Below are 13,251 nucleotides of genomic sequence, written 5' to 3'. Positions count from 1 at the left end.
GAACATGAAAGAAACGTTAAAGACTAAATGCAAATGCCCTTGCTTTAGCTCCCTGGAAAGCACTGCAGGAGGAGGGGAGGGGTGACATAAAATTAGCTCAATGGGGAATTTTCCAATTTGGAAACAAAACAGCTTTTTAATTTTTCCACATGAGAATTTTATACCCCAAGAGACCTCTGAAACGAGGACAACAGTATATAGGAAGCATGTCTTTACCGAGAGGGTGGTCAAACACTGGAACAGGCTTCCTGGAGAGGTGGTCAGTGCCCCAAGCACTGTCTGTGTTTAAGAGGCGTTTGGAGAATGCCCTTAACCTGCTTTAACTTTTGGTCAGCCCTGAATTGGCCAGGGAGTTGGACTAGATGATCCTTGGAGGTCCCTTCCAACTGAAATAGTCTAGTCTATTCTACAGAAGAAAAGAAATCACCAAAACAGAGAGACCCACCAAAACCCAACACTAAGGCACTGAGCAATCCCACAGCGAGCAACTGAGATGTGTTCTACCCCTCAGCTCTTCAGCCAGAACTCAGGGGGAGAGGTGACACTCAAAACACCGCAGGGCACCAGTCACAGCTTAAAGCTATGCCCTTCTAAAAGCAGCTCTTCCAGCAGCGTCAGCTACTCTACTTCCTCCCATGAAATTACTGATGGGGGCAAGGCAGAGAATCAGACTAAGGAATCAGACTATTTTTCACGTTGCTAGATTATTTTTAACCCTGACTGGCTGCAGTGATATCGCTAAGTGCCTCACAGGCGCCAAGGAGTTCACTCTTCCCATCATCTCTTTATTGAAAAAAAATAATCTTCTTTTAGTATTGTCTGCTATCTCAAATTCTAACCTCCAAAGACCATTAAAGGAATTTAATCTTCCTGTGAAACAAGGTTCATGTGGAAGGGACAAAAAAGAGAGTAACGTTATACAGCTGATTCTTCCTGCCTCTCAAAGCCTCTCGGAGCATGAGGATTAGGGCTGAATTAACCATCCTCTGCTACTTCCAACAGCAATGTCAGCTCTTCATTATTGCCCATTAACAGCCTCTCTGCATACTCTGCTGTACGACCTTCTCCCCGCACAGTCTACTACTACTAATACGGGAAGGAAGAGGCAGCCTACTGCAAGCAAAAACATAAGGCGGCAACAAAAATACTCTACGTGTTATAGCATGTTGTATGCAGCCTGGGCACACGAGTGCATAGTAACCTTTGCCACTTCACTGAGAAGTCTGTATGCATTAAGTCAGATTAGAGATTTTTGACAGCTTAAATAAAATTCAAAAAAAGGAAAACCAGCCATATACATAATTGTAATGAACTTGAGCAGCTTAAAAATGTCACCAAAACCCCCTCAGACTAGTGTATGATTTTGATTACTGTACTGTTCTCTCTTTCAATAACAATTTAATGTTTTGGAGGCATACATCAGGGTACAGACAGAAAATACTATAAAAACATTCCACATTTTGGGAGGAGAAATGCAACTACTGACATCTTCAGCGTATTTTAAAAAAACCTGAATAGTAACTGTACTGTTCTGTCATTCTAACATTTAGAACATTATTACAATAAAATCAGAAAAAACAGTCTCATAAATACGAGCAAATTAATTTTAGGGATATCCGTAATGGATAGAATAGACTGGAAACTTCTAAGAATCAGACCATAGACAGAGTAAGTTTATGAAATACTTATGCCATCAATGATAGGATTGGCAGATTCAAAATACTGAACAGCCAAAGCAGTGCGGAGAAATGGTTCTAAAATACATTAGAAGTGAACAAGTTCAGCACTCACGAGGAAAGTTGTACTTGAAGCAAGTGAGAGCTGCAATCATCCATTCTGCTCGGGTCTCACAGAATATGACGACGGTGCTCTTTGGGGTTAGTCCCAGGGCAGTCAGTCCACTCCCCAAGTGATTCACTTTCTCATTTACTTCTTCATAGGACAACCATCTGTAAGCTCCTAAAATTAACTGGTGAAGGGAAAAAAAAATAATTGTGATAACAAGAAGCTGCTGGTACAGCTCTACCACTGCAACACCGTAAGCACACACACTGCCATTAATTAAAATAAACAAAAAATTGCTTTCATTTTTCTTGAAGTAGAACAAATAGCGCATCCAACTACTACAAAATGGATGTTTTCTATCATAAGTTGATGATTAAGGAAGACCTAAGGAGACTCATTGTTGTGGCAAGATGCAAAGCAGCTCAAAATCAAGTCAGAATTCAGTATAAAACTGTAAGTTTTACCTTTTTGAACACTTTTCCATTTGGCTGCATTTCATTTTCTTCACTCAGTATTTCTCTGGTTCCAAGACAGTCCTTCTTCCCAAACTTTGCTAAAGCATGGTCAAACAGCTTGTCCAACGTGTCTGCTCCAGGAATGTTTATGTTTGCTAGAGAGTCAAGATGAGTGATGGAACGGTAGGGGCTTCCAGGTTTGTCCGAGGTGGGTTTAGCTTTTAAACGTTTTGCCATAGCCTTTTTCTTCTTAGCATTGGTAAGAAAATACCATGGAATAAATACAAGCATACTGTACACAGATATTAACAAGTACACAGGCAGCAAGAGAATGGCCCATCCTTCTAGTCTAAGTTTCATCGCAGGTATTTAAAAAAGAAAATCTCTTATTGCGTTGTGAAGCAGGCAAGAGCAAAGCAGCAGTGCAGTATGGTGTAGGAAGAAGCAGCAGTAAGCGAAGCTTTGGTAGTTCTGTTTCACAGCAGCTGCTAAAGTTTTAGTAACCTTTGAGAGCCAACAGTGGACACCTGTGGGTGAAGACCAGAGCCAAGCAGAGTGCAGAAAAAAAAAAAAAAAGGGAAAATCATTAAATTAGTAATATTACAGTCAATCCATTAGTTTTAGTCCTTCTAAGAGTTCACTTCAAATGCATCAAGAGGAAGGAGACTGAAGTAACCGATGTAAGAGGCACGTACACTGCATGATACAGCAGTGTGCTGCTCTGAAGATGAAAGAGGATGAATCTTTTCCATACTTGTTTGTTGCATCCACAAATATTTACTTTTCAAAGACTTTTCCCCACTATCTCTGTTTGAATAGTTCAGGGCTGTTGTGCTCAAGTCTGTCCTTCACATCATAATATTGTGTTTAAGCTACTTGAGTAACGCTGCAATTGCATAATTATGGGAAAGGTCAACAGTTGGTTTCCCCCTAAATATTTGTACTACAGAGAAAAGATGCAGTAGATTGCTTTACTGCTTTTCAGAATATTATATCAACTTATATTTGGATTAAAAATGTATCTTGATAGAGTCCTCAAAAGTTTACATGTTGTAATCGAAAAATTATATATTACAAAACTGCTTTATTAACTTTGCCCCAGCAACTGACTTTTTAATCTATTACTTTTCAACTATGAATGTCAGACTCTTGGAAAGGGATTACACGGATTTGCTTTTCCCCTTCCAAAACCTACTTCAATATACGCATTTCAGAACTCCAGTACGGAAAATGGAACCCAATTTGACCAATTCAATCGAATTTAAAATAAAGCACAATTTGGCAAGATTTTGTCTGCATGAGAACTGGGCCTGAATAAAGACTGAAGGTGAGTGTGAGAAACACAAAGGCATTACAGCAAACCACAGCTGTGGCTACCCCACTGGCCTGTAACCGGTCTGCACTGGCATGCAAAAGGTTCTTATCTTCATCTGGATGGCATGCAAACACATCACGAATGAGTCACATAGCAGGAAAAATAAAAGGCCAAGGTGCACTAGGAAAAGAGCGGTACCTCGGGCAGCCGGGGGAGTGCGTAATGCTGACTTGCTTATTGCAAGCCCAGTCTTTCATGGGCAGAATCTGATAAACAGAATGAATGAGAATTTGGAAAATTTCAGGGCTCTATCAAGAATTAAAAGAACGTGGGCACACCTCAAAATGTACCTTTATTAACGTATTTGCCACCCTCAGGTGATGAGGGAGGCTGCAATTAACATTTCAGGTTAAACAGGACAACTGTTACTAACAGCATAACAGAAATCTATTAATAGGTTGTTGGGTTTTTTTAGTGAGAATTCCAACATCTGGAGTTGCGTTGTAGCCAATATCAACAGCATTCAATGTAATGTAAGATTAAGAGATCTGCGGAACTTGGAATAACATGATCACCATGTTAATTTTTTTAATTAAACCTACGGAATAAAGTTACTATTGAATGATGGTATAACGTACTAAACTGAGTTCAGACTTGTTCAGAAAAAGGAGGATTCTCCACATTTCTTTTTATAAAAAGTGAATGCTGCCTTCTTTTCAAAATGTATACGCTTGTTCTGCTTTAGTTAACCTCATCGTCATCACACACAGTCAAACCTCAGCAGAAGAGAGACAGCTTTTTACTTGCCTAAGCTCCACTTCCCGAAAATGAAGGTTTACTGGTTTATATTACAAATCTTGTATGATATTTTAATTCCAGTTAATTCAGTGCTCTGAAAGCAGCAGTTGAGCTTGTATTTAAAAGAAAAGGCAGCCACAGCGGTAAGACTACAGTAAGAAAGGCTACAGTGCATGCCCAGGATCAGACACAATGCTACATGTTAAAATAAACCCCATGGAGAACTCCCACTGCTCTTCACCTTCCAACAAGAAGCATATGACAGACACAATCACTTGGACTAATACAAACAATTTAATATCATGAGACAGTACTACAGCTTTTATTCAAGCTGGGTAGTAGCTTTTTCAGAAGTAGTCCTAAAACTACTTGCTAATAATCAAGAACTGACTAATTTAGAAAGGGAGGAGAGGAATGGGCTCATATTTACTTAAATTCTTTAGCCACTGTTCTGGACTGACCAATGCTATAAAAAGGGCATTTACTTTAACTTTTTCATTCAATTTAATCTCCTGTACATTAATTTTATAAATTACATTTAAGTTATTTAGCAGCTTATGTAACACTGAACAACCACAAAATTTTCAGAGTATTTTCTGTGTACGTGTTATTACATCAGACACAAAGAACTGAGGATCATTTCACAAACTGATTTGCTTACTACTTTCTAATTAAATCTATATTGAGTAATGGTAACTATGAATATATACTTATGACATTTATATCATCTTTCCTATATTCCACTCTTTCTTATTGCACCTGGGCAACAGTGAATTGAACTGAAGTCTCTAGGGTAAAAGCTGTCCCTTTTTTTACCATATGTAAAATGATGGGGACCTGCTCCTCTTGTTATCTAAGCACTGATGAAATGCAAACATCACAATAAATTATAACAGTACTGGCACGATTTAAACAGGTATTTCATAATACTGAATTCACATTTTATTACTGATTATCCATACTAAGTCTTTAAAACTAACTAGATTGCAGAATGGATTGTAAGACTACGTGTGAAGAGGACTGTGAAAAATTACATCCTATTGATGTCATCTAATAATCCTTTCTATGTGCACGAAGTGTGTAGTTTTACATATGAGAAGATCTTCAAGCTGACTAAGCAACAAAACTCAATTCAGTGTTGAACACCAACTTAATAACTTCTACAGTTTACTGGAACAACTTTCTAACATGCTAAAAAGACACATCAGAATGTTCAAAATACTGCCTGATATAATAAAGTAATGATAAAAAGGTCTTAATAGGAAAGGATGTTTCTTTTGTCCTAAAACTGGCAGCCTCACCGCACTTCTAACTTCTGAATTAAGTGCGTGTACAAACACACTTCATCACTTGCTGCCAGTTATGTTACTGTTCGCGTTAGCAAAAGTTAAAGGTCGCATTTCTTTCATTTTGAAATTTCAGATTTGTTTGAAATACTTTAAAAAGTGTTTATAAAAACAGATAACTTAGCGAATTTGGACACATTTGTGGTATTTTAAAGGGCTTCTATCTTGACAAAAATCGGTTTTAATTCTTAACAGAAATCAGTTGGAAAAAACTTAGTACCAAAAAGACAAAGTTGACTTTTTCCTTTGAACATATTCATATAAAAACTGACACATACACACAGATATATGCACACGCAGGTATACTTACAAGGGTTCTGACAGCAATGACTGAGGTTTTTTCAGCGTCGATTAGATCTATATTAAAACAGGAAAAAAAAAAGTATTAGAGGTTGGGAACTTTTTTGCCTTGCAGAAAGGAGGAATCTTTAGAATTTGTACCCTAATGCTTCTGAAGAAGAACAGCCTATGAATTTAGACAAAGGTGGCACCTGCTCCCCATACAAGAGGGGAGCAATGATATTATTGGAAAAGACTAAGCTTGCAAACTACAGTGTACAGATAAAGATGAAACTATCCAAAAGGAGTTTAATTTTTATGGGACACTCCGCCCCCCACCCCCTCCATTTAAACGGGTTCTGAATAAAGCTATGAACAGAAGCTTGATTTCATTAAAAAAAAAAAAAAGACAAGACAAGAAAGAGACTTTCAGATTCCATATGGTCCGTTCTTCTGCGTCAGGGCAGAAGCAACAAGAGCTTTATCATTCTTGATGGATGAGTATCAGTAGAAACATTAACTCAGGACTACCCATAACATACACTGCCCAACAGAGTCATAAGGAGCATGAAAGGTGTTTGGGGACTGAGGTAAGAGGAGAGTTCACAGAACAAAAGCCTGGTTGGGTGGGCAGCGAGGCTTCAGTGGCCCCATGACCAGTGGAAAAAAAGATGCCTCTCTGCAACTACACAGATATGGCTTCAAAAAGTCTACTGCATAATCGCCCTCCTGGGCTACTTGGTTTTATATAAAGAAAGCTTTTAACTGATGTTTAACCTAGTTATATTTTAGCAGCCTTTCCCATAAGTTTAAGAGTTCAACCAAGGTACCAGTTTTTACGGACTGCAACTGTATTAAACATACCTTACAAAATTCTCCTGCAAACATTTTCTCTTGAAATATGAAGTAAATAAGAAGCATAATAATGTTTTTAGTGTTACTGGCACTTGCATGTGGCTGTATAAGCTTTTGATCCATAACAGGACCACCCCAAACTCATGACAAGTAAATATTTATCAGATTTTAAATACAATGCATAACAGACCGACATACTGAACTTGCAAAAGTACATCCACACCAATTCCATTTGGTTAAAAGCCAAACTTAGCTATTCAAATTACACCTATGCCTTCAATCTCCTATTTAAGTTTAATTAGACTTTAAGAGAAAGGATGAGATGCAACATTCACATCAATGCACCACCAAGGATACCTTCAAGGCAAGCCAACTACATACTGCTAAAGTATAACAGTCACGTTCTCAGTAAACTTCCTCTTTCCTCACAAATAAAAAAAAAGTAGCACTTACATGAAAAATTTCACCGTATCAAAACAAAGCTTATGCAATACTAGAATATTTATTATCTGTAATATTTAATATTGACTTACAAAGTTCATTATTTCTCTTAATTGTGCAATGTAACTAGTCTATTTTGACGCTTATCTATCTTGGAAACAGCAGAGCTTCCAGTTCTTGCTGTAGGAAATGCACGTTCCCAGCAACAGCAATCAATGTGCGCCAGTCAGGCATGACTACAGTCTAAGGAAAAAAAACCAAACAAAACCAAACCAGGTGTAGAAATTCCGTGATTCCGCGTAGTTTCTCTCCTAGATAGCTGCATTTTCAGCATCTCCCAAGGATTTTCCTCTGATGAATGAGCTCTGGCAATTCTGAAACAGTAAGTCTCTAGACTAGAGTTCGTTTATCATTTGCAATGCTATGTTACAGGGTTCAGCTTAGAAATCTCACTCCTGAGGTAATATTTTCCTTATTACTATTATGTGTTGGGTGTTTACACAAATTCTGTAGTCCAAGCTTACTATGGAAAACAAATAACCAACGCGAATGCTCATACAAGCACCGAGACTGTATTTTACAGACTGCCACAGATGGAAGAGATGTTCTTTGAGTATAATCTGACTTTGATACCCTCAATTAAAAGCTTCAAAGACAGATAATAGGCAACACTAGTCTTGTCCTGCAGCCAGGGCCACAGAACAAAGTCTGAAATCAGAGCACAGGATTTGGAAGAGAAGAGACACACTGTTATTTTTCATGAATTTAACTGAAAATCTAAGAAATAAGTGGAAACTTTTTTTTTTTTTTTAATATATAGACAAATAGCTTTTAAATAGTCACAAAAGCTTATGAGACTAAATAAGAGCAAAAGTGTGCATGGGGAAGAGGGAGAGGGTTTATACTTCTGGAAGCAACTATTCATGGAGGAGGAAACGCCCTAACCTTCTCTGCGTTTAACCAGTCAAGCCGAACAGAATCAACTCACCCAGCATTTGCACACACAACTAGAATTTCTCAGCGTAACTCAAAACCTAAAGAAATACCTGTGGATAGAAATTTTACCCTATGCAATTTAATTTTAATCAGGCAGCAAATTATTAACTTCGCTAGGAAAGGCTTTAATTAGCCCAAGTCCAAAACACTGTGAAGGTTTAATATTGAAAGTGTACGAATAACAGTCTTTATTGTCCTTCCTCTTGCGCTAAAAAGCTTGCCAGGGATCCCATTTACTATGTAATTGCATGATTAGAAGAAAACATACTTCTTTTTCAACTTACATCAAACATTAATTGGAACTTTTAAAACCTTTTCTCATTGTGCTAGGAAAATCTTCTAGTACTAAAGATGACATTAGACAGGAAAAGGGCAGAATTCTGGTTTGTGAAGAAAACCTGGAATCTGCAAAGCAAGAAGTTGTTTAGTTTAAAAACACCACTGGAGGAAGTCCTGGTTCCCCTACAGTCCCGCTCTTGCTAACTTCAAATGGAGACACAATTCTGGCTTTAGCAGAAGTACTCAAGTTCGACTCCTTTCAGGAAGTTCTGAAATCTTCCAAAACAATCCAGTATGAATAAGGAACATTTATTTCCGGAATTTCTCTAGCATTCAGGCAGATCTAAACATTTTGGAAACCACAGTAAGCATTCATAATTTGTTAAGTGGAAAAGTGTCTCTACACAGTGAAAAAAATGTGAGTTGACTTGAGTAAGTACGTGGGTTATTAGTTACAGTCAGTTTTTGGAAGGGAATTTAATCAATACCTAGTAGTCCTCAATTTGCTCCAGTACTAGAACTGAAAGAGCCTAGGATTTCAAAATGAAATTACAGAGAGGCTGAGAAGTATCCCATTGCCAGGAAAATGCAGCAAGCTTACACACAATAAACAAATGAGTGCACACTACCAGGCTCTCTACAAATTTTGATATTCCAGATTTATACCCATTATGCCCAAGAATGAGAGAACTTTTCTACAGATGAGATGGCTGTGATTAAATAGCAGTAAGAGTTACAAGAATCGTGTGGTTAATTACAACTTTTGGGGGGGTTAGAAATATTGGAAGAAGAAAAACTAAGGGAAATGATTCAGGTTTTACATCATAGCAGTGGTTTTATGAAAACAAACTCTGCTAATATCAATGCAAGTTACTCATGGTAGAAAAAGAAAGTACATGAGGTCTGATTTTTGTTCCCTTCTCACAGGCAGATTTCTACATATTTTCCTCTTACACAATTTTGTACGTCAAAGGGCAATAAAAACCACAGAGGTAATCTAATCAAACACCAGCAGGTTTCAGAAGAACTCTGCTCTGTCAGGGTAAGAGCAGCTCAAAGCCGGAGAGCTTTCAAGAGCTCTTACTGTGTCTGTGCAGCATAAACACCCACAGCCCTGTCCCAACAAACAGGGAGAGGGGAAGTCTGGTATAGCGGATCCTGATGTAAGTCGAGGGCCCCTGTTTAAATATATACATTCTAATACCAAAACCGCAAGTAGTATTAGGAAATCTTGTTTCTCTTACTGCTCCTTAAAAAGAAAAAGCAGTTAATGTAATGTTTTACTTCATTCCTAAACAAAGATGAGATTTATTTTTGGTTTCAAGAAAAGTATTGTTGTCCTTTATATCCACTACTTTTGTTTCACTACCTCAGAACATATATGCACTTAATGTCAATCAGGAAAAAATAATCAGTTTGTAAGTGTCAAGTGTCATACTTCTATTGCTGCAACAACTATTGTAATGGAAACCAGAGCAGCCACGCTTACCCAGTGTTTCTCAATTATCTAACAGACTGGTGCGAAACTCTCTCCTAATCTTGTATCACAAGGGCAAGCAAATATTTGGTGAAAGAGCAAGAGCTGTTTGTGTGCCCCAAAGGCAAAAAACATAAAAGGCCAAGGCATTGCACAACTGAAAACTGCCCGTTGTGAATACAGTGAATTGGGAAAGTATTTCCTCTCAGCCCACCTCGGTTAACTTTTCCCCTCATTAAATTCTATCCAGAATCTGCACTGGAAATACCCAAGGCTCATTCACTCCAACGCTTCCTCTCTTACAAGCCCATACTCAACCTGTGCTGGTTATGCCGTGAGCCCATCAAAAGCCTGGGGCACACAAGGTTTTGAGTCAATCCAATTTACGCTACAGTACTGGGAACGCTGAGCAGTCACTGTAACAGCAAACTCTGTTCTTTCAGCGCTTTTTTGTGGTGAAGGAAGTAAGTGAGAGGCATCCGTTTGACTCATTGGCATTTCAGTTAATGGACATGGTAAGGACTGGTGGCGTGGACAGACAGGATTTCAGAAGAGGATGGAAAAGGACAAAATCTGCAATTGAAAAATACTGATATTGCCTCAGAACTTCTCCAACATATACAAAATATACTTGGACTAAAGGGGAAAAAAAAAAAAAAAAGAAAATGCATATTCTATACTAATAAAGAAGTACTTCAGCCCAATCCCTCAACATGTAGCCCAATCTCATCAGGCACTATGGCAAACGTTGCTCTAGGTGAACGTGCTCTGGCAGGGGGGTTGGCCTAGATGATCTCCAGAGGTCCCTTCCAACCCCTACCATTCTGTGATTCCTCCAATGTTTCAACAGCAGAGATAAGCGATTGTACTATTTCCACCCAACATTTTAAAACAAGCACATGAAAAGGCAGGCAGCATGATCAAGGACAAACTTCAGAGGATACGTGGCCATGGAAGTTCTCCAGCAAAAGCTATGTAAGCAGCCAAATAAGAGCTGATAATCTCTTTCTTCCCATATGTAACACAAACTGCACAGACTGACTAGTTCTGTGTTTAGATACACAACCATTTTGTAACGGAAAGGTTGTGACTCGCAGGGCTCTGATGATCTTTTAATTTTCTGCTTCTTTCTCAGTAGTAAAATGCTTTACAAAAATACAGACGTAGTGGCCTCCTAAGATTGTTGAATTATAGAGTCTAGAAGACCAAATGATCTAGATGATCTTTAAGGTCCCTTCCAACTCAAACCATTCTATGATTCTATGAAATCAGTTTAAGCCTTGTAAATATAAAGACCTTTTTGCCACACCTTCCACAATTGTTTTTCTTGCCTGCAAACACTGTCCTTGAGAAATTTGATACCCCAAGTCACATAATCCCCTAATACATACAGTTTATACTCAAACCAGTTTCATACATTTCTTTCATTTCATACAAGGTTTGTCGCTTGCTTCCCCCCTTGAAAATCTATATCCTTTGAGTACAGACTTGATAAGTTCAAGCTTTCTGAAAACATTCTCTTATTTTGGACAACTTCAAATAAATTCCGAAGCCTGTTATTACACCTATTGTTTTGGGGCATATTACAACGGAAGATCTTTGCTGTACTGTATCAATTTGAAAGTACAGACTGGAGATCAATTCTTTGTTTTATTTTTAAGCATTACAAATGAAGCAGGTTAAATAAAAAAAAAAGGAGAGTACAGAACATCCAGACTATTCTGTGTAGGTGTGTACCGTGGACTGTGCAGTCTCTAGCATGATACGTAACTACAAAGAAGCATTTACACCTAATTTCTATAATCAGATTATGTCCTAAATTTTCATTTGTAAGTGTGATTCCCACTTGAAAATGTGATTGGAGATACTGATTTCAGGCCAAAAAAAGGCAGTTCAGCTAGAAAAGGGAGAAATAAAAGTGCAAAAGCACAAGTGAGACTTCACACTGAACTTGACGTTCCCTCTGTTTTTTCTGCACGGAACACAGGCAGCTGAAAACTGGCATCATGTTGTGTGGTGGTTTAGGTCAAGCAGTTTTACTTTGCGTTTTAAGGAAGTAGTAACACTCACACAAATTACTTCCTTTCAGGTAACTTCTTCACTATGCCACCATTTCATCTCACTGGGCAGTGAATGGATAGTTCAGATTTTGCTTCTGTCTCCTAATTAGAACACATCTGACATAAAGCAGGAATTTACTCGAAGCTGGGTTTCTTAACAGAAGTTGTTTTCTTAACAGAAAAGTTAAGAACTCAGTTTCCCCTGCATTTTCATGGCACAATAAAAGTAAATAACTGACATACAGCGTTTTATGGTCTTCAAAGTCAGATGTAATATTCCTGTTTGTGTAATACTAATGAATGTGGATGGGAGTACTGCAGATACACAACTTACATTGGTACTTTCTAATTAATGTTTTGATTCTAATTGCTAGGGGCTTCCCCTGAGTCTATTGAGTGTTCTCTTTTATCTGTTTTCAACTTACTGTCAGTATCAGGAACATATGCATGGATAACGGGTTGTTTAAGTATTAGGGGGCTCATCTCCCCTCTTATGTTATTAACCTTTGCTTATGATAAACATTTCAACAACATCCTTTCACAATGTAAGGAAATTAGGACATCAGGTACTTTTTGTTTTGCAAGTAAAGATGAAGGAGTACCGGAAACCATCTCCATGTGTAAAAGGTTTTTAAAATTTACCCAGGGACAATGCTTATGACTGTTGGATACAACTGCTTCACCTATTCCTGGTGCGCATGCATTCAAGTTAGACTCCAATCAAGTCATGGCATTAGGGTTGGACAACTGTTAATGATGTTTTACTCAACAAGGCAAAAAGTGCATTAATTCCATTACCCTACCTGCATAGATTAAACATTAACACTTATTTCCTGGCCTCAAATCTGGCATGTTACCAAACATCTGTACAGCATGACCTCGGAGGAATTGTACGTACTTTTGTGATGACGCATTAGAAATACTCAAAAGTAAAATGGCATTTCCCAATACAAAATAAAATAGTAACAGGAATCTATTACTACATAAGAACAACAGTTAGGAGAAGGTAAACATGGAATCATTCTTTTTTAAATAGAATTCAGCTAATAGATTCATCTGACCAAAGCTCAGTAACATGAGCAGAGGAGAGCCAGTCATTAAAAGCTACTTCCTTTATTTATAAATTTCCTGAAATCTAGCAGCATCGCCCTGTAATAACCTTCTT

General features: G+C 38.0%; 1 protein-coding gene across 4 annotated transcripts in view; it reads right to left on the bottom strand.

Annotated features, from left to right (window-relative positions):
* ACSL4 (acyl-CoA synthetase long chain family member 4) overlaps positions 1–13,251 on the bottom strand; it is a 49,472-nt gene that overhangs the window by 16,066 nt on the left and 20,155 nt on the right. For 2 of the 4 annotated variants that reach the window (XM_054214653.1, XM_054214655.1), the window contains exons 2-4: positions 6,010–6,056; positions 2,250–2,489; positions 1,792–1,969 (exon numbers count right to left, since the gene is read on the bottom strand). In XM_054214653.1, coding sequence (XP_054070628.1) covers positions 1,792–1,969; positions 2,250–2,477 — 406 coding nt within the window. In that variant the 5' untranslated portion in view covers positions 2,478–2,489; positions 6,010–6,056. Of the gene's footprint in view, positions 1–1,791; positions 1,970–2,249; positions 2,768–6,009; positions 6,057–13,251 lie in introns of those variants that run through there. The other 2 variants (XM_054214654.1, XM_054214652.1) reach the window with 2 other exon arrangements.

The sequence above is a fragment of the Rissa tridactyla genome, chromosome 9 (assembly GCF_028500815.1).
Source record: "Rissa tridactyla isolate bRisTri1 chromosome 9, bRisTri1.patW.cur.20221130, whole genome shotgun sequence".
NCBI lineage: Eukaryota > Metazoa > Chordata > Aves > Charadriiformes > Laridae > Rissa > Rissa tridactyla.
Note: the sequence above shows the minus strand (reverse complement) of the source record. Positions and strands in the feature narration are given on the sequence as shown.